The sequence below is a fragment of the Octodon degus genome, unplaced genomic scaffold (assembly GCF_000260255.1).
Source record: "Octodon degus isolate 3935 unplaced genomic scaffold, OctDeg1.0 scaffold00146, whole genome shotgun sequence".
Taxonomy (NCBI): Eukaryota; Metazoa; Chordata; class Mammalia; order Rodentia; family Octodontidae; genus Octodon; species Octodon degus.
Window position 1 is genome coordinate 1,922,074 of NW_004524722.1, and position 22,674 is coordinate 1,944,747.

At 38.9% G+C, this 22,674-nt stretch overlaps 1 protein-coding gene across 1 annotated transcript in view; it reads left to right on the plus strand.

Moving 5' to 3' along the window:
* Positions 1–646: 646 nt before the first annotated feature.
* Positions 647–22,674, plus strand: part of Fchsd2 (FCH and double SH3 domains 2) — a 350,373-nt gene continuing 328,345 nt past the window's right edge. The window contains exons 1-2 of the mRNA XM_004641933.2: positions 647–1,283; positions 2,994–3,091. Of these exons, the coding sequence (XP_004641990.1) occupies positions 1,263–1,283; positions 2,994–3,091 (119 nt within the window). The 5' untranslated portion in view covers positions 647–1,262. The remainder of the gene's footprint in view (positions 1,284–2,993; positions 3,092–22,674) is intronic.

Below are 22,674 nucleotides of genomic sequence, written 5' to 3' on the forward strand. Positions count from 1 at the left end.
GGAGCTCTGGCTTTAAGACCCCTCTGCTTCCTTCCATAATTGAGTTTGTGATCTTCCATTTGAGTGTCCGGTCCCACAGAAGAAAACCCTTTTCTCTTTCTCAGAGCAACCGTTTACTCCTTTTCTTTCCCACACCGGTCCTTCATTTGTAAAGGCCTGACACCTGCGGGCAGTTGAAAGCCCTCTGTCTATTCGTGCTGAACCTTTTTCTGCACCCTTAGCTGGTAGGGAAGGTGGATGTTGATGGACCGAGAAGCAGCAAAATACTTCAGTGTCCTGGTACCTCGGGCATGTTGCCCCCTCCCCAAGGTAAAAAAATCTCCCAGAGAGCGGCACCCCCCGCAAACCTCTCACACCCGGACACAAACGCTGCAGCAACCAAAGCCGGCAGGAGGCCGGGGCGGTCTATGCGCGTGCGTCGGCGCAGAGCCCTCTCCCGCCCACGTGCGCGCCCCCGCGGGCTGGCGGGAAAGCGCGCAGGAAGCCCCGAGCGAGCTCCCGGTGTGGGGGAGGAGGACAGGAGGCGTTTGGAACGTGCCACTCTCGGAGAGCAAGGGGGGATTTTCGTGCTCTGCTAGCGTTTCTATCCTCCCGCCCGCTGACCAATCCGTTAGATCACCCCGTCCGCTGCCGCGGTTCGAAGCCCCGCCGCAGTACAAGGCTTCGTCCCTTCCTTCCAGGCTGGCCTGGCCCGCGAACCCCGCGCGGGGCTGAGCGATTCTCTCCGCCGCCGGAGCGGGGCGCTGCGCTCGCGGGGAGGCCGGAAATTCCCGCGGCCTGACTGGTGGAGATCTTGGGGGAGCGCGGCCCCGCCTTCCTCCTCCCCGGGCCGGGCGGGGGCGTTGGGCACCGCGAGGGCCCGGCTGCCTGAGTGGGTGGAGAGGGTAAGGGGCAGCGGAGCCTGTGGCGGGCGCGGAGCGCGGGCGAGGCGGCTGCGCCTTCCCCGCTGCACCGGAGCTGGGAGACCCTTGCGCCCCGGCTCCTGGCCCCCGCCCCCTCGTGGTCTCCGCCTCCTTCCCTCACACACCCCCCCGGGCCACAGGCCTTCCCGGCGCTCCTCCTCTCTTTCCCTACACTCGCTGGAACCTGGGTCCTCCTGCTGCTGCCCGCCGGCCTTGCTGCCTCGGGGCCGAGTCCTCCTCCCCGGCTTCTCCTTTCACACTCGCGCGCCCTCGATCGCTGGGCCGCCCCCTGGTCTCCAGTCCTCCTCCTCGTCCTTGCTAACGCCGCCGTCGGGGAAGGATTGATGTCCCTTCAGCATCATGCAGCCGCCGCCGAGGAAGGTAGGACGCAGCTGGGGGGCTTTGGGGGCTGAGATACAGACGAAGATAGGGGCTGGGGCGACCTCTGCGCCCCCTCCCCCTTCCCGCAGGGGGCCGTGACCGCCCTCGCCTCTGGCTTGTCACTGAGCTTGCTGCGGGCTCCAGGCGGGGAACGCGTGTGTGCAATGTCTTTCCCATCAAGGGGTGGCCGGGGCTGGTCTCCACCGCCCTGGAGACCTCCAGGCATTTCACAAGAGTTTCGGGCGTGCATTTGCGTGTGTGCGCCTGCATAGCAGTGCTGCCCGCTGCAAAGTGCATTCTCTGGGCTGCACCGAGGGGAGGTGGGGGTGGAAGGAGACCCCTGCAGATTTGCAAAGCCCTGTGCATGTATGATTGTTTAGTCTGCACCAGGTTTGAGCCCTCAGGCCACTTGTCGCCACCCCTGCCCCTTTGCAGATTTGCGGGGAATTTGTTTTAGCCTAGCCCAAAGGGTTGGCCTGCTTTTCCCACGGGGCTGCGGAAAAGAAGTTGGAATAGTCACCGCCCTTCCACCCCAGGGGAAAGCAAATTAAAGATTGAATTTTAATTCAATCTGCCTTTCTGTCCCCACTCTTGCCCCGCCCCTGGGCAGGGGGCAAGGAGGAGGTGGCGCTGTCTCCAGGAAAGCGAGAACCCGGGTTTGCTTGATGTATGCTCCGAGATACGGGCTTGGATGGCCAGGGTGGGAGTGACCGGTATACTCCTGGCTTGTCAGGAGCTTCCCCCTGCGCCCCTCGCCCACTTTCTCAAGGGCCGAGGTTGTGTCCTTGTCGTTATAATCCTGTTGATGGATACCTAGTGCCTACTTTGGACACTGGATGAAGGCCCTTCTGTCCTTTCCTTGTGGGCAAACATTGCCGAATGCCTAACTCACCCATGTCTGCTGCTGCTTCTTTCTCTTTCATAATCTAGGTTTCCCCAGTTAAAGGAGTTCTTTTCTTTTCGTAATACACCTCCATCCCTCTGGTTAGCCCGGTTCCAGCGGCCTGGATTCCACCACCATAACCTGGAATCCTGGGGTCCAGTCTCGCAGGGTGAGGCTCTGGCCAGCTGGCATTTGCGGTTCTCACTGTTTGAAGTGGAGCCGCCACGGGGCCTGGCTTGCTGGGTTAGTTTAAAAGCCTTGCATATGTTGGAAGGTCACTTTTGCTTTCTCCTTTGTGAGGAAGAAGTTGTGATTTGATGTGCTGTCAGTGAGTGGAGGGTATCATCCTCAGACCGTGTGCTTTCTTGAAGCCATTATGGAATAATTTATGTAGTTGGTTCCTACATATTGTTTTATGATTGTATAAATTTTGGCCACTAGGTATTAGGTACTATTATGCTTTGCTCTGCTATCTGCATTCTGCTCACCTTTACTGGTGGTTAATGTCTGAATTTTTTGGAAGCAAGAAGGCTGTTTTAAAACTATAAGGCCTGGATGTGTGCTGACCTTCTGCATGAATAGAATGATTGGCAGTTTATTTTGTACCTCTTTAATCTATAATTTTTATACTGGTATATTTTCATTCACCCTGTTTATTTAATTACGTAAGTACTTTCAGGAATAAAACTATATGAAAAGTAATGGGTTTATGGTCTTCAGGGAGAGAGGAGCAACAAATATATAGTCTGACAAATATTAAGTGTTTTCCTTAGAATTTTTGATTCAAGTTGAAATAAGGCCTTCATAAATATGTGGTATATTTTTAGGTGAAAGTTACACAAGAACTGAAAAATATTCAAGTTGAACAGATGACAAAACTTCAAGCCAAACATCAAGCAGAATGTGATTTGCTTGAAGATATGAGGTAAGGTTATAGTAAATAGTTTGAAAACTTCTATATCTCTGTTTCAGAGACCCTTTTCAGTTGAAAGCCCCAGGATCTGATGATGGAATTTCCTTTTGGATTTCCTGCTTTAGGCTGTTGGAATTTTGACTCAGCTGGAAATTATAACTGGAACAAACACAATACAAACTTTTTTTTTCCTTCAGTGGAGGGATCTATACTATGCACATACTATTTATCCTCCATTTACTGTGTGCTAAGCACAATTTCTTATTATGCCATTGAATGTTCACAACAGCCCCAGGAAAGTTGTACCTTTCTTAAATTCTTTCTTTCTTTTTTTTTCTTTTTCTTTTCTTTTTTTTTTTTGGTACCAGGAATCAACTCGGGACCTTGCACTTGCCAGGCAGGCACTTGTATTATTAGCTAAAACAAGTCTTAAGTCTGTCAGTCATATTATCATCATTGAAGTAAAAATTCTTGTGTTTTTCCACTGAATTGTAAAATTATTTATTGACTTTACAGTTTTACACAGATTTTTCAATGGATACCTGTGATTAATGGCCAGTTTCTTGGGTGAACTAGTTAACCCCAGATGATTGTATGCTACTAATATACTGTGTTGTTGAAATATGATATCACTTTGAATGTTTAATTTGGTGAGAAATGTGTTCATTTTATTTTGTTGTTAAAGATATATATATATATATATATGTAATCAAAATAACTTTGGATAAAGCACTTTACTAATATTGTAAAAATGAATATCTTTCAGCTGGGTTTGGTGGTGTGTGCCTGTAATCCTAGCTCTCTGGGAAGCTGAGGCAAGAAGATTATGACTTTAGTTACTTAGCAAGACTCTGTCTCACAGTGAAAAAGAACTGATGTTGTATCTCAGCTGGAAGGCCCTGGGTTCAATACCCTGTACTAAAAAAAAAAAAAAAAAAGAATATTTTTCTTTATAGAAGAAAGCATGATTTATTGCATTGAAGGAAATGCCACTTATTTTATTTACCAATCTATAGTACAAACTGATAGTTCAACAGGTATTTTTATACAGGGTGGGAGATACTTTGCCTGCTGAAATGGAACACCTGCATTTCTTATTCTCATTTACTAACAGTTATCAGATTAGAATTGGGCCTGTAAGCCCCATCATTTTCCTGTTTTTCTTATGGCAAAGTAACTTTGCATTTATATTGGTCTCATTGAAAGTATTAATTTTATGTTGTTATAATAAAATTACATATTTGAATAGCTGAGTTGTTTATAGTTTGAAGATTTTAGGTTAAGAAATTGCTTTTTTCCCTCCCCCGTATTTAATTTAGCTACTGTTTATGATCATGTTTACTGTGTATCTTTTCTCCCCCTCCTCATGCTTTCCCTCTCTCTCTGTCTCTCTCTGTCTCTGTATGTGTTACTGGGGATTAAGTCCAGGGATTTTGCACTGAGCTATATGAGCAGTTGTACCCCCCTCCTTTAATTTGAGACAGGGTCTCACTAAGTTGCTAAGTTGTCTAGGCTAGGCTCAAACATGGAACCCTCCTACCTCAGACTTGGAGTGCTGGCACTATAGGTATATACTACTGTGCCAGCTGCTGTGTACCTTTTTGTAGGGTTTCTGTTGAAAGCATATAAATCTATCTAATCCTCTTGGATATACCAAGATAGACGTTTTCTGACTGAAAAGTACTCTATTTAATAGATTTTTTTTCTTCCTTTTTTTATTTTTAATTTTCTCACGTGTACAAGGATCTTTTTCCCCTTCTAGTACTGGGAATTAAACCCACTATCTTCACACTTAGTTACGTTCTTAGCCCTTTGAATTATTATTATTTTTTAATTTTAAGGCAGAGTCTTGCAGTGTAGTTCAGACTGACCCTGACCTTCCTGTGTTACCTAAGCTGACTTGAAACTCATGATCTTTCCTCTTGAGTGCTGGGATTACAGGTGTGAGCAGGATTTTTTTTTTTAGAATAGTGCTGGCTATTGAACCCATGGCATCATGCATGTTAAGCACATGCTATACTGCTGAGCTACATCCCCAGCCGTTATAAAGAAGTTTTAAGATTTGAAAACTCCTGTGCAGGATATTTGAAACTCTTCATGTGGTTAAACATGACTTTAAACATCTGTTAAGTGTACCAATATACTTTAGCAGAAATCTAGATGAAGGAAGGAATCAATTTTCAGAAGCATTTCAAGAAGCCAAAAGTAGTGAAGATCCTGTGTGGGATATAAGTCATAGGTGATTAAATTTTGATTGTTTCTTCTAAAGACTTCTTGATTACATTCTTTGCTCTTTCTCTTGATGCCTGCGTGTTGGTACGTGAGGTGAAGGTTGAGAATATGGACATTGGAGTCAGTCAGTCTTAGGTTTCTGTCTAGGCCCCATCACTGTTATGTTTGCTGACTTTTGAAAAATGACTAAATCTTTCTAAACTTCATTTTTCTCTTTTGTAAAATGAGATATAGTGACCTTCATTCCTTTTTTTTTTTTAAAAATGTGCTTAGTACAGGGTCTACTGGGTCTCACTATGTAGATTGGACTCATAGTGAGTTCAGCCTGTTTTCAGCCTCCCACGCGCTGGGATTATGGGTGCGCAGTGCTGAGATTATGAGTGCGTGGCACCATGTCCAGTCTTAATCACTGTGTCAGTGTACCCTGGGGGCAGGGCCAGCATAGCACACTGGGTTTCAAACCCTGGCCACTGTGCTCTGCCTAAGTAGGTGCTTTAGTCCACTGAGCTAACTGACTGGCCCAACCCTCATTCTTAAGGATTGTGCAGATCAAGTGATTATACTGTTTTGTTTGGAGACAAGGTCTTGCCATGTACTTCAGGCTTGGTCTTAAACTTGATACGACCCTGTGCTTCAGTCTCCTGAGTGCTGGGTAACAGGAATACACTACCACGCCTGGCCTGGTAGTACATTTAGAGGTGGCGTATATTAAGCTAAATTGATGTAGATTGTTGCTCCTATGGCTACTGTTCAGTTGTATTATTGCTGATCCATTGCATTCTGTTTACAGTATTATAGTATATCCTAATTATCACAGCAGTGACTTGTATTCCCCAGTCTCTTCCACATTGCTACCAGTTAGCTACTAGTTAGTTTTCATTTTCTGCCAGTTCCCTGTGGCTTTCCGGATAAAGGTCATACACCTTGTCATAGCCTACGTGGCCCTCAGTAAACTTTCTTTACTGTGTTAATTACTAGTAATTCAAGCACATGTATTCATCATCCTTACTTCTTGTGCTATGGCCACTCAGGGCGTCTGATTATTTGTGCACCCTCCATTCATGCTTTTGTTTTTACTCTTTTGCTACCCTTCTTTCTACTTTTTCACTTGGCAATTTTAGGTTACCACTACGTTTGGAAGTTGTTTGTGATCTCAAACAAATTTCATTTTGCATATGCTTCTGGCTTTGAATTTAGAAGCTAAGTCTTACCAAGTTTTGTATCTTTGAACCTTTAGTACAGGATGAGAAAATTACCAAATGAATATTACTGGTTATATTTAAGTGTTCTTGTTCTTAGATGAGGTATTTTATAAGCTCTATTTGTATGGGCCTGTAGAGTAGTTGTTGAGCTTGCATTACACTTTGATTCATGTAGACACTATAAATATAGTGTGCTATCTGAGGAGTATATCTTTATTTATATGTAAAATGTAAATGTAGACATTGGGGTTGTTTAAGAATTAACATTATTATTTTAAAGAAATCAATATGTTCTTCTATTCATTGCCATATAATTGTGAATAGAATACTGTTTATCTGCTAAAATATGAGGTCAGGTCTGTCTCTTTGTTTGTGTGTGTTCCACTGATTTAAGAGCTTTAGTTCTGTTTGCTATAGCTCAGGTATGCCTTCAAATTTAACACATGTTATGAAATAAGGTAGCCATGGAGCATATTACCAAATATTGCTACATAATTCAACTTTGTAGAAATAAGGGTCCATCATACAGAGCAAATGAAAGATTATTCTTTGGTTTCATGTAGTAGGAACGCTGCACATTCCCTCTGTGGAAATACTAGACTACACCTTACAAACTATTATAGCTGTCTATTGAGTATCTTTCAAAATGTGTTTTATAGAAAATTTTCTATTCCTAGGAACTGAGGATTATTTTTTTGGGAACAGCATCTGGCTTTGAATTCACTATGTAGTCCAGGATGGCCTGCCTCAGATTCCCAGGTGCTAAGATTACAGGTGCCTGCTTCCATGCCTGGTGGAGTGATTTTTTTTTTTTTTTTTTTTGAGACAAGGTCTTGCTTTGTAGCCCAGGCTAGCCCCAAACTGCAGTTCTTTTGCCTCAGCTTCTTGGGATGACAGGTGTGCACCACCATGCTTGGCTAGAATGCTTGCTTTTATGCTGTTCACAAATTTAAGCCTGTAAAATATACTTTAAAAAATAAGGTAATTGTCTTAAAAAAATTCTTACTAGCCTAGCCTTTCTTATACATGCTATATTGGTTATATATACACATAAATTTAATTATATTACTAGAATAAATATTTGAAATTGGCATTCAAGTGAGCAGGAACATCCCAAGTATGTTTGTTTTCACTTTACATTTCAGTGCTAGTGATTGAACCCAGGATCTTGTGCATGTAGTATGCTCTACCGTTGAGCTACATACACAGACCCTTCCCAATTTTGTTTTTTATTTTTTTGGGGGAACCGGAGATTGAACTCAGGCCCTTGCGCTTGCCAGGCAAGCGCTTATTCTACTGCTATCTCCCCAGCCCGCCCTTCCCAATTTTAAACATGTTGCATTTGAGACTAGGCTGGTAAATTGACTTCTCAATTGATTCAGCATAAACAAGCAACTGTTTGTGGATACAGAAATGAGAAAGGCCAAGATCTGCCTTACGCAGATGACACTAGTGCTTTATACTAGACCCAACATTTTTGCCTTAATTCAAATAGTCCATAGCTAGCCATAATACTCCATAGTAGTCCTGAAAATCTGTGAAGGTTCTGTTCAATGAATGTATCCTTCAGGATTCCATTTCCACAAAATTAGCACAGATGTGTGTGTGTATATGTATGTAAATAGTATACATGCTATATTGTTTAAAAATTTAGTGACAGTAACAAAGGCTGTGTCCCAAAATCCCATTCAAAGCATTTGAAAATAATGGAATTCCAGCTAAAGAATCTTTTCTACTTGTCTGTTTTCTTCATCTTTGAGAAGTACAGGCTTTTCACTGAGGAGCATAACAGTAAAAAATGGGTATGATAAAAACAAGTTAAATCTGTATTTCTATTTTTGAATCTTGAGCTTTGATTTTCAGTAGGAAAGGTGTGTGCTATAGTAATCAAGAATACTGTACTTCAAACAAAAATTATTTACTATTACTAATTTATAAAGTATTGCTTGTAAATAAGAATGCACATAAAATTGAAGTTCAGGATTCTGAAAAGCTATTTAAAAACACAGACATTTCATTTTAAGTCCTGGGAAAGTGTAAGACTAGTGTCATGGTTTGTGTCTAGTTGTCCCCCTTAAGCCTCATGCAGTCATTGGGGTGAGCTTCTAGAGTATGTGATTAGCTCATGATCCAGTGCCATGGAGCCAGCTGAGTATGGACTGAAATCTCCACAAACTGTGAGCTAAATAAACCTTTCCTTTCTTTAATTTGGGGGTCGGGTATTTTGTCCTAGCAACTAGAGAAAAGTAACCCAGACAACTATCTTTCTAAAAATAAACCTTTAAAATGTATTATATTGTGACAAATAGTAGGAATAGCTTCATTGTTATGTGTCTTTTTAGATTTTGAACATCTTCATGACAGTTCTTTTAGAAATGAGAGAAGTATGGAAATTTTAGTTTCTTCTGATCTTTTTATCCTGTTTCATGATAAACTTTTTTTTTTTAAGAGTGTCATACTGTTTATATACGCTGACATGGAAGAAGCTCTGTTTTCTGAGGTTACTTGAAAGATGGAACTCAAAGCAGGCACTTCATTCCCATGTAGCTATGAATGTAATACTGCTGAGTTCAGGTTTCTGATTTGCTTTTTCTCTTTTTCCCCTTCGGTACTGGGGATTGAACTCAGGACCCTGTGCTTACCAGGCAAGCACTTATCCTACTGAGCTGTCTCTCTCACCCCTCTCTTTTTCCCCTTCAATGGTACATATTGAACACCTATAATATGAAAATCTGAAATTGTCCACTTATAAATTTGAGTGTATGTAAATATTCAAAAATTAGAAAAACTCTGAAGTCAAAGTATTTTGAATAAGGGCTGCTCAGCCTATAATACTGAGTTCAAAGTAGACTTGTCAGCTCTTGGTATTCATGATGTTAGCTGTTTTGAGGAGAGAGATGGTTTGTCTGGCTTTTCTAGTCTGGCCTAGCAAGTGAGATTGAAAACATAAAAAGCCCCTTGTGAGAGTGCATGCTAGTAACCTCAGCATTCAAGGAGGCCAAGGTAGGGGAGTCACAGGTTCAAACCCAGCCTCGGAAATTTAGCAAGATCGTGTCTTAAGGAAGGAGAGGAAGGGAAGAGAAGGAAAGCAAGCAAGCAAGAAAGGACTAGAGTGTAGTTCAAAATGAAGTCCCTGGTTTCAATCACTAGTGTTGCCATAAATAAATAAATAAGATCATTAGCAAGTTTTGAATTTGGGCTTTACTATTTGTTACATTGTGTAGGATCTCCTTCTATTTCCCTTTTCTGTTCCTACTGCTTCATTCTCTAGAATTTTTCAGAACTTCTTTTTTTGTTTTTGGATTTAACTCAGGGCCTTGTGCATGCCAGTCAAGTGCTCTACCAGTGAGCTATGTCCTAGTCCTTTGTGTTTATTTTGGCAAATGTTGCTGAGGTTGGCCTTGACCTTTCAATTCTCTTGTTTCTGCCTCTCAAGCTTGGATTATAGGAGTAGGCCACCCTGCCTGGCTGACTTTTATTCTTAATATAAAGAAATGAGTGGTAGCAGGAAGTTTTTATGACTAAAAAAGTTAAAACACAGTGTATAAAAGAGTAAGCTACAAACACAAGAGTTTCATGATGGATGTAGCTCGTTCCCATCCCTGTCCTCATTTTCAGGAATTTTTAGAGCAGGAAGCGGATTATGATAGTTTGTTTGCTTTATTCTCCTCCACTTCTTCAGTTCGTTTCTTCCAGAAATTCATTGGGAAGCTGATGTGCTGGCAGTGAAGTATGAGAAGGAGAGATAAGTTATGTGTTGTTAATCAGGAACATTCCATGCTTTGGGAGGTTTTATATTGATGTACTTCCTGTTGACTTTTGCTGTCAGCAGTAGAAAAATGTGCTTTACTTACTCTTTAGTTTATTATTTAATTTTTTTTCTTTCTTGCTTTTTAAGACCTTTTACCAAGTAAGTTTTCTAAGTACTAGAGCCTATGTCTTCCTTTTTTAGTATTGCTTATCCTTTTTATGTACTAAGAAAAAAATTTTTTTTTTCCAGGAACACAGAATTTAAAGTACCTTCTTAGCAGACATTTTAAGGTTATTACATAATATGGAAAAGTTATAGAATCTTACAGTATCAGGGAATACAATGATCTTTTTTTCCCCCCATAGGCGACATGAAATAAATCATTTTGATGAGAATTCTAAATTTCTTTTTTTTTTTTTTTTTTGCGGTACCAGGAATTGAATGCAGGACCCTGTGCTTGCTAGGCAGGTGTTTATTCTACTGAGCTATCTCCCTGGCCCTACTTTTTTCTAATTTCTAGTCTGGTGTACTTTCCCCTATATTTGTGTTTCCCAAGCATTTAGTGAAGGAATTCATTATGGGTCCTATTTTTAAAAATATTTTCCTTATCAAAATGTATATTATTAACTAGTAAATTTTCTTATTTTTTTTCATACATTGAGCTATCAACCAGCTGCTTTGGTTTTTTTTTTGAGTGCTGGGTGTTGAGCCAAGGGCTTCACACTGCTAGGCCAGTGTTCTACCATTGGGCTATAGCTTCAGTGATATGATTCTTATATGTGCTAAATTTAGAGAACCACTAAAGTTGTGGAAAGAAGGAGAAAGGACTTTGAAGGTAGACTAGAGATTGGTACTTAGCTCTTAGAATTGCTTTTGATTATGATGACAGGGTTATTGCCTTTAGTGCACAGACCTGAAAGAATAGATAATGGCATGTTTGAGGAAAATCCCAAAGATAGTGGTTGGAATACAACTGTTGCATCACATGGGCTTTTGGTAGCATGGAAGGTGATAATATATGGAAAAACTTGGATATTGATGACTGATTTATAAAGTGATTGAGAAGTGAAAACAGTGACTGTTCTTTTTGTATGAACGAGTAAGATGCGCTAAAACTCTGGCCAAACAATTTAGAAGATCTCTTTTAATAAATAAAAGTTTAAGTGACAAGATAGTGTATCAATTTAATTGGAAGCTGTATTTCTTAGTGAGACATTAAAGAATGTGTGTTGTACACAGTGTTGTTTAAGTATTTTCATCAGCTTCTGGACTCAGGTCTTTTTTCATTCATTTGTCAATCATTATTCTCAGTGTTTCTTTCAGATTAAAATTTAGTAATGAATGAAAATTTCTTTAGTTTGAAAGCTGCAGTTCTTAACTAAAAAAAAAAAAAAAAAAGAACTTCTCAATCTTGCACTTGCCAGGCGGGTACTATGCTGCTAAGCTATATCCCCAGCCCCCAGTTCTTAACTTTTTTTGTGAAAGAAGAGAAAAAGATTTAAAAATTAGTTTAAAAAAAATCATGGAACTTCAACTGATTTAAAGGAATTTAAAATTTAAGTATATGCTTCTGTATTATGGTCAGTTGCTGGGGGTAGACCAAGAAGGACATACCTACTAGTCAGAGGAGGAAATACAGTTTGAGGAGGCCTGTTTAATAAAACTGAAATCTCTTAAAATACATTTTTTTTTATTAGAGCCTGTTTTATAAAGTACTGGATTTCAACATAAAAATGTACTTATTTAGTACAGGGTCTACAGGGTCTCATGACACAGATCAGACCCGTAGTGATCCTCCTGTTTTCAGCCTCCCAAACTCTGGGATTGCCGGCGTGCACCACCACACCGAGGTGTCTCAATTGTTGTCTCAGTGCGCCCTGGGGGTGGGGCCAGCACCACCTGTGCAGCTGCCTAAGCAGGTGCTTTAGTCCACTGAGCTATCTTGTGAGCCCTCAACATAGTATTTTTATACATGCATATGAAAGGAACATGTCCATCCTCCTGTTGCTTTCCCTTATACCTCTTTCTCCTCACCCTTATTTCTCTTCTCTTAATCTAGTAATAGTCTGCCTTCTACTTTCATGCTGGCTTTTTTTTTTTTAACTCCACAAGTTGGAGAAAACGTGAAATACTTGTTTCTTTTACTTTTAATATAACTTTTTGTCACTAGTATGTAGTTGAATCAAGAGACTCAAAAGTTTTAATACCTCTTTCTATTGTAATATAACAGCTTTCTAGCTTATATACCTTAATGCATAGATTCTTATCTGCTTCTAAGATTTAAAGATTTGATTGTTCTAAAATTTACATGGGATAGTAATTGCAGCCCCTTGCAAGGTAAGTTGTGTTATGGTTTCCAGACTTCAAAGGAGGACATTCTCCTGAGCTAAATAGTAAAGTCACTCACTACTAGCATTGACAATAGATAAGTTGAATAACTTTTTGTGTACTTTTTCTTTACCTGGTCTCTTTAACCACACTTTGGTAGAAGAATATGAGAGATAGTGAAAATAATTTATGGTAGAACTGGAGCAAGCACTAGATAGAAGTGAACCACCTTGGTAGGAATTCTAGTTTGTAGTCTTTTTATTAATTTTAAAACTTATGGACACAAATCACTCTACCTTCTTTGAGCCTTGTGTTTGTCATCTGTAAAATGATAAGTATAATACCTTATGAGGTTGTTTTAATAATTAAACTAAGTCATACATATAAAGTATCTCTAGCATAGTATGTAGAATGTAATAGATACTCTTTGAATTTATGGGACTGTAATTTTGTTAATTGAGAGTATCAATTCAGAAATTATGGCCTGCAAATTATCACCTAAAGACTTAACCTCTGGGTTGAGAAATGTACTGGACCTCAAAGATAAACTTCCAATGTCATGCTGAAACATCTCTTCTATCCAAGTCAGTCCTCAGTGCCTTCCATCTTTCTGCATGTTGGTAGTGAATCTTGTCATCATTGGCGGATGGCTTCTGGAGCACCAGTCGTATTATCAAGTAATAATTTGAGGTGAATAAAGAAAAAGGAGAGACAGTAATAATTTGAGGTGAATGAAAGAAAAGGAGAGACAGTTTGTCAAGGGCCAGCCAGATAGCACAGCAGACTAAAGCACCTGCTTAGACAGAGCGCAGCGGCGGGGGTTCAATCCCCAGCGTGCTGTGCTGACTCCACCCCTGGGGTGCACAGAGACAGCAATGGAGACTGGGTGTGGTAGCACATGCCTGTAATCCCAGAGCTTAGGAGGCTGAAAACAGGAGAATCACTGAGTCCAGTCTACATAGTGAGACCCTGTACCAAATACATTAAAAAAAAAAAAAAAAAGTTTGTCCTTATGCAATTCTCCTCTTCTTCCCTCCCTTAAGGTAAAAAGTTTTTATCAGAAATTATCCTAGCAGATTTTCCCTTAAACATCACTGAATGGATTTGCTCCTGGTGCCCATGCTTACTTAGCCAGAAGGGAGGCTAAGACTGTGACTACCGTTTTGGAAGTAGATCTTTGCCAGGAAATAAGGTATTGGTGATAGGAATGTGGTTTTTGCTGTGTAACAGTTTTACCAGTTTGCCACACAGATCCATTTTCCATTTATTCATCATTGGTTTCTATAAAAGTATAAAAAAGCATGTTAGGGTTAGAACATGAAGGACATTATTGGAATTCTAGCTGTCCCAAGCACATTGTAAGTTAAGGATTCTCCAGGTCTCATTATGTAGTTCATACCTATCTTGAACTCATTATGTAACCCAGTCTGGCCTCGAACTCTTGTGGATCCCCCTGCCCCAGCCTCCCAAGTACTGGGGTTGTAGACCTGAATCACCATGCCCATCATTCAATTTATTTCATTTTGAATTCAGTACCTAAGGTTGGAGAAGATTGTTTTTGTTTTACAGTGCTTGAGATCTCATTCAGAGCTTCTTATATGCTAGTGAAAAAAGAGGTTTTCATATTTGCTATAGGTTACTGGCTTCCTATCATTCTATTTTTAGGACTATAGGAATGGTCAAAAATCTTGTACATTTTGGTCATCTGAATTTGGAGAAGTGGTGGTCTAAGGGTCCTGTAGGCAATTGAGTGTTTTTGGTTTCTTGTTACTTATTGAGTGAGAAGTGACGTGATTAAAATGAGTAAAGGGAGGAATAAACAAGAGCTAAACTCATTCCTGGGTGAATAATTGCCTAATAATTGAGGATTGGGAATTCAATCTTGAAGTATAAAATTTGAGGCCTCTTACCTGAGGAAGTCTGTGGTGGCAAGTTGGTGTTTTCCTTTACAAATCCTTCGACTTTCTCATGCTTTTTGAATCCCACAGATGTTATTTTGTGTTGTTGGTGTCAGTCTTTAGGATATCCAGATGTACACCAAGGCATTTGTTTTGTAAGTCTGGAATGGGCTGTTGGTTTTTCAGTGACTAATTTGGGAAGTAGGCACAAAATCTTACAACCTTGTCATTTGCTCATCTGCTGCAGATTTCTTGTTATGTGTTGGTCAGGATTAATTTATAGACTCCTATTATATTTTGTTTATTTCATTTTATGTTCTTGAGTTCTTTGGGCATGCTTTACTTTCACATTCCATTTGATCTCTTTTTTGGCATTTATATCTGAATTTCTTGACATCCAAATGTTTTCTGTTTTATGAGCTTCAAAATAATCTCAGCTCATGAGAAAATGTTATTTTTGGTGTTATGAAAATTGCCAAATTTGTGGTCCCACAATTGGAGTATGTATGGCCTCTGGAGTATATTTGTTTTTCCTCTCATTCGTGGATACAGGATGGGACCAGGGAGTAGAGACTTTTTCTTATATACCCTTTTTTGTATGTTTTGGATTTTGAAATATGTGAATGGTACCTATACTATTAAAATTGAAGTAGGGCTGGCCAAATAGTTCAGTGGATTAAAGTGCCTACAAGCAGGCACAGGGGCTGGGAGTTCAATCCCTGGGCCTGCCATGTTGGCCCCGCCCCCGGGACACTGAGATGGCGATTGAGACTGGGCGTGGTGGCAAGTGCCTGTAATCCCAGCACTTGGGAGGCTGTAAAAAGGAGAATCACTATGAGTCCAATCTAGTGGTGAGGCTCCAAACACCCTGTAGACCCTTCCCTAAAATACAGGAAAAAAATTGAGTTATTCAGTAAATATTAATAAATGTTTTACTGTATTTCTGATACTCATAACTGATACTGTAAAAGCTTATGTTAGCTGGGCACAGTAGCACAGGCCTGTCATCCTAGTTACTTAGGTGTAGACAGAAAGACTATAAGGTTGATAGTCATACCTTTATCTTCTGGCCTTCATTATTTCTGATGAAAAGTCAACTATTACTTATACTTGTTCATGTCAGTGGCCTGTCCCTTAGCTCAGTTCTTTAAGTGGCTGCTTCAACAAACCAGTCAGGCTCAGGTTGCTGTGGTTTGATCCCCACAACTCAAGCCAGCCAAACCTGCCCTGAAGGCATTTGGAGAAAAAACAAAACAAAACAACAACAAAAAAACTTGCTCATGTCTATGTAGTGTTTCTCTCCTCCCTCTGATAACTTTTTTCCTTATTGTTGTTATTAATTTGGGTAGTTCTGGGAATTGAATTCAGGGTTTTTTTTTTTTTTTTCACTCTTGCATGCTAGGCAAGTGGTCTACCACTGAGCTACATTCCTAACCTCTAATAGCCTTTAAGGTCTTTGTCTTGGTTTTCTGTTGTTTGAGTATCAGATAACTAGTGTATCAGTAATTATCTTGTTTGGGTCTCACTGAGGTTTTTTTTTTTTTTTTTTTTTTTAGACAGGGTCTCACTATGTAGTTCACACGGGCCTCGAACTCACAGTGATCCTCCTGCCTCAGCCTTCTGAGTCCTGAGATTACAAGCATGCACCACCATGCCTGGCTTCATTGAGATTTTTGGATCCATAGTTTGGTCTTTTCAAACCTGGAGAACTTCTGGCCTTTATTTCCTCAAATATTTCTGTCTTTCCTACCTCTTTTCCTCTCTTCTTCTTTTTGAACTCCAGTTACATGTACGTTAAACTCATGAATTTCTTTGTTTTTCAGATTGGATGATCTTTTGTTGATCTGTTTTTTGGTTCATTGGTCTTCTGTGGTTTTCAGTCTACTGTTGGGCATATCCAGTGAGGTTTTTATTTCTACTACTGTAGAAATAGCATATTTATAATACCTGTTTCAAAGCTCTTGCCTGCTGTTAGAGACATGTGTACATGTCTTATTGTTTTACCTGATAGGGTTGATTTTATTTTATGTTGTGATGAGTCTATTTAGGTTTTGTCATTTGTTCTAGGACTTGTCTTTTAGTATATGACCTTTTTAGAGTTTCAGCTGAATGCCTGAAGGATGTTGGAATGTCTTCATTCTGAACAGACTGAAATTCCAATGTTTCCCACCAGAAAACTGCCTCTGGTATCAGTTGAGATTGCAGGTATTCAGCAGTGACTCTCCATTGGGCCGCATAGAATCCTGCCTTGACCTTTGTGTAGCCCAGCCCTCAGCTAGGAGCATTCAAGGAACCCTCATGCATGCTTCTGGAGCTTTCCCTTAGGCACAGATGCCTTTTCTCTGCTACCATGTTTTATAAATTTGAGCTGCCCTTTAGCCCACGGTTCTGACCTGTTCATCTCAATTCAGTGAGACCATCATGTTTGACTGTCTCCCTGTGATGACATTAAGAAAATGTGAACATGGGATATACCCTCTGTTCTGCCTATTGTACAGTACCTGAGAATAGTGGACGTGTATTTTGTCCAGTTTCTAGATGTTATCTGGAGAGGGAATGCCACGGTGGTATCAGTTATTTCATCGTGGTTTCAATTGCAAGTCTACTTCTCAAATATATTGGAGGAAGGTATTTAAATATATAATTAAGATTATTTTACATATTTTACATTTATATACTTTTAATCTCTGCTTTTTTTTTTTTTTGATGGTACCAGGGATTGAACTCAGGACCTTGTACTTGCCAGGCAAGTGCTTATTCTACTGAGCTATCTCCCTGTCCCTAATCCTCTGCTTTTGGATGTATTAGATTATTTGTATACTTTGGCAGAGAAACTTTTCAAACAACTTTGTGAGTTGTAATTCACATGTCATGCAGTTCACACACTTATCTTTCAGAATCTTTCATTTTATTCAGAGTTGTGCATCTATTATTTATAATCAACTTTAGAATATTTTTGTTAGCACAAAAAGGAACCCTGACCCTCTTTGCCATTGTCTTCTGCTGCCCCAGTTGCTCAGGCCTAGAACCCACTGATCTATTTTCTGTCTACAGATTTGCTCATTCTAGACATTTACATAGATAGAATCACATACATCTTTGTGTCCAGCTGATTTCCCTTAATTTCCCTCAAGGCTCCTCTGTATTATAGCATCTCAAGCACTTCATTACTTTTTATTATTGAATATTGTAGCATAGTAATTGATGTCCTTACTTAGAAGATTTGACTTCTGAGCAGGATGACTGTTGAATTTATATAATCATCTGTATTATAAATTTTTAAAATCAGAACGGATAGGTCATACATAACTGTTTAAGTCGCTGCTTATATTGTACTTTCTGCCAAATTGCCGCTACCACTGTCTACATTGGTCCTTGTTTCTGGCCCAGATAACATTTCAGTTTCCTTTATCTGAAATCTTTGTGAACAGAAGTGTTTTGGGTACTGTTTTTAAATTTTGAAATATTTATATATATAAAATGAGATAGAGTATCTTGGAGATGAGACCTGAGTAAGCATGAAATTTATATTTCATATACTATATACTTTGTACACATAGCCCAAAGTTAATTTTACATAATACTTTTAGTATATATATATATATATATATGTATATATATATATATATATATATATATTTAAATGTGTATTTGTGTGGTACTGGAGAGGTAAGCATTCTATTGCTGAGCTATATCTTTAGCCCATTTTAGTTTTTGAGACAGGGACTCACTAAGTTACCCAGTTGGGCCTCAAACTTGCAATCCTTCTGCCTCCATCTCTTGAGTAGCTGAGGTAAATTTTAGGCATATACCATAATACTGGCCTTCTTGCTCCTTTTGGAGTTTTTATTTTATTTTATTTTATTTTAAGGAAGGGTCTACAGGGTGTTCAGGGTCTCACTGCTAGATTGAACTCATAGCGATCTGCCTCATTAAAGCCTCCCAAGTGCTGGGATTACAGGTGCGCTCCACTATGTCCAGTCTCCATCACCATCTCAGCGCGCCCCCAGGGGTTAGGCTGGCACGGAAGGCCTGGGGATTGAACCCCCAGTCCCTGTGCCTGCTTGCAGGTGCTTTAATCTGCTGAACTATTTGACTGACCTTCTAGAATTTAAAAAAAATTTTTTTTACATGGTTAGCTTTATTTGAAATGCTTTCTCCAACTGGTATTTCTTACTTCTTTTTCTTTTTTTCCTTTTTTATCTGTTTATTACAGGGTCTACAGGGCCTCACTATGTAGATCGGACTCATAGTGATCCACCTGTTTTCAGCCTCCCAAGTGCAGGGATTAAAGGCTCATGCCACCATGCCCATTCTTAATCCTATCTCAATGTGACCTGGGCGGGGGAGGGGGGCACACCAGGCTGGTGATCAAACCCCAGTCCCTGCATTTTTTTTTTAAATCTAAAACATTAAATTCTAGGGTACCACATACTTAAGACATGCACCTAAAAAAGTATAATGACCTATTAATTGAAAATAAAGCAGTGAAATACTCTAGGAAAAACTAAGAAGTTATATTGTTGTTAGATAGAATGGAAGTCTAATCATTAATTGTGATAAAAATACTTAAAGTTCATTAAGCAAGAAGATTTATCTACATAATAACATGTATCTAAAAAAGAAAATACAAAAATTAGAAAATGATTAGGATAAATCGAAAAACCCTCTGGTTATTATTTTCCTTCCTTCCTCCTCTCCCTTTTATCCTCCCACTTTACATTCCTCCCTTCCTTTCCTCACTTTCTCCTTCTTTTCTTTTCTTTCATGGTATTGCTCTGTTGTCCAGGCTGTTTGAGTTCCTGGGCTTAGGTAATCTCTTGCCTCATCCTTCTGGATAGCTGGGATTATAGATGCATGCCACTGGCCCTGGCTTTTCAGCTTCTTGCCGAAATTGATATATCAAGCAGTTTAAAAATAGAAGATCTGACTTCTGAGCAGGGTGCATGGTTGCCATATTTGAGGCAGGAGGACTTCTGGGTTCAAGGAGGCTTATAAAACATGGCCAGACTCTGTATCCTTAAAAAAATTGATTTCTATAATAAGCTTAGTGAATTACAAATATATAGAATTCTATATCTAATAGAAAATATATTCTTTTAAAATAGGAAAGTTGATCACATGTATCAAGTCCTAGAATAGACAAAACTAATTTGTGGTTGAAAGGAATCAGTACAATGGTTTTCTGAGGACATTAAGGGTGTGAATCAACTATAAAATTATATAAGGGAACTTTCTGGGATATTGTCATTCATCCATGCATTCATCTATAGTGCTGGAGATTGAATTATGTCTCCAGCTGTTTTTTAAATTTTTTATTTTGAGATAGGGTCTTGACAAGTGCCTAAGCTGCTCGGGTTGGGCTCAAATTTATGACCTTTCTGCACAGGATGCTGGGATCACAGGCATGTTCCTCATTCTATATCCTGATAGGCTTTGGGTTATATAGATTTGTACAATTGTCAAAACTCAGATAGTATACACACTATGTATGTATTCAGTGTATAGCTAATTTTATATAAAAAATTGGAGTTCAGTTAGTATTTATGTTAAAATAATTAGGGGGAAGAATACTACTACAGTTTTGCTTTAGTCACTTACAGTCCAATTATTTAAATATGAGGTGACTAAAAATTGCATATTTTTCATTAATTTTATAATATAACAGGACGTATAAAAATGATTTTATCAAATTTATTTAATACAAGAATCAACTGGTTGAAATGCCATTGGCCCATGTGACACACGGGGTAGTATGTAAACAAATGGGCTAGCTGAGAGATGCTTGGGGTAAACTGTCAAGTAGTTAAAGCACCAGAAATAAGATAGATTAATGGATAGCTAGAGAGATAGATAAAGAGAAAATGAATTTCATAAAATGAATGTAGTAAAATGTTATGACAGAATCTAGGTAGTAACTATATCCACTCTAAAGCTCTTTATTACATGTTTGAAAATTTTCATAAGCAGCTGTTGAAGCTTTCATCTCCTGGCTTGTATTTGAACACTAAAATAAACAAAACTACTTCTAAATGAGTTAAAGTAGAAATCATAATGAAAATGACAGAGAATATTCTGTATAACAAAACTTTCAGGGCAGAGGCTTCAGGCATAGTTCAGGGTAGAGCTTATGCTTAGTGTGTGCAGGGTCCAGGGTTCAATTTTTAGTGCTCAGCATAAATATAAAATGTGTGGGATACGATTAAAAGGGAATTTGTTAGGAAATACTTTAAAGACCACTAGCCTCATTGTTAAATCTCAGCAAATTATAAAAGTAACAAAAATTTGTCTTTAAAATAATAGGAAGGGAACAATAATAAAAATAAGATACCATATATAGTGCTGTTTAAAACCTGCTGTAATCACTATACTTAGTGCTGGTGCCTTAAAAGACATCTTATTAAAACCACCAATAAAACAAATACAACATCTGTGATGGATAGTTTTATGTATTGACCTGGCTGTGTTGTAGTACACAGTTATATGATCCAATATTATTTTTTGAGCTACTGTGAAGATATTTTTGTGAGTGGTGACATCTACAGTCAGTGACTTTAAAAGATATTTCTCTCTCTAGTATTTATGTGTCTCATTAATCATTTGAAAGGTCGTAGGATCAAAACTGATGTTGGAAGGAGAAATTCTGCCTCATGATTGTGGCACTAACTCCTGCCTTATAAGTTTCCATCTTGCCAGACTGCCCTACAGATTTTAGACTTGTCAGCCTCCACAAATGCACAAGCCAGTTTCTTGAAATAAATGTCTGTCGCCCCCTCATTTGTTCTGTTTCTTTAAACAGCCTTGATTGATAACACTGTCAATTCCAGAACACATGAAAAATACAGGCATTTAGAATTAGAAAAACATAAAATTCTCATCATTTAAAAACTGGTAAAATTGTCTGGGTGGATTCACTTAAGAATTGATACGAAGTGTGAGAACCAGTAAGAATTTGAAGGTTGTTATAATAAATCAGTATTGCTTATATACTCTAGAAACCAATCATAAAAATAATAGGAAAATAATCACTATTTGTTTTCCTATTATTGTCTGTAAAAGCAATAATAAACACACTAAACAGTAAGGATACCAAGAGCAAATCCTAAACACTGTCCCAAGACTATGGACAAAACTAAAAAGTACTCTTTCAAGGTTATCAATAAATACCACAATGATTGATGAAAAAACTCAGTATTAAAGTATTAATTCTCTAGTTTTTAGTTTGATTCTAGTAAAAACCTCAGAAGACTTTTCTCATCAAACTTGTAGAACTAATTCTAAATTTCACTTGTAAGAGTAATTCAAGAACAAACAAGACAGTTCTGAAGTATCAGGTGTTTAGGAAATTGCCTCATCAAGTAAAAAAAATTGGAGTGCTTTACTGATAGGAATTATTACTGTTTTTATATAACAGGCTTTGCGGCTTAGTCCATCATTAGATTGCTTCTAAATGAATATATTCTGCCTAAATGCATGAAACTCTATTGTATAATTTAGATTGTCACCACTGGTTACTTTAGCACACTTCCTTTAAGTTAGTAAAGTTTGTACTTTTTTCTGTTTAAAGTAGAAGTACCTTGTGTGCTGTTTAATTGTACCAGGTGTAAAGTGTACATAGTGTTTCTCACTAATGCCAAGCATCAGGTTAAGTGAGCTGGACTGGAATTACACTGATAGTCACTAGCAACTATCTTATAACCTGCATTTAAAATGAGTTCTGGGCACAGTGACGAAGTGTGACTGTCAGGTCCTTGGGAACTGTTTAAAGGGTTTAATAACACAGAGCAGTTCATATTTTTGTTTTAGCATTTGCACTGGTAGTATTTGCTGGATTCTTAGTTACCTGGTTTCATACACTGCAGTAGTAAAGGATGCAAGAGTGCTTTTAAGAAATTTAAAGGCTATTAAACTGTCTCTGCATTGCTGCTTGGTTCTTAGACTGTTAAAACAAATAGCTTGCCAAGTTAAAGTATCAGTTCTTTAGCTTATAAATTAAATTCAGTGTAATTCCTATCAAATTGACGTAATTAATTTAATATCTAAGATAAGTTTCCATAAATATAAAATGACATGAAGAATGCTGATTTTATCAAGCCCTTTCCCCCCTTTTCCTTTTCCTTTTCCTTTTTTAGGGGATTTATTTCTTGAAAAGTATTTGTTTTCACTGCAGGAATAGTGTCTATA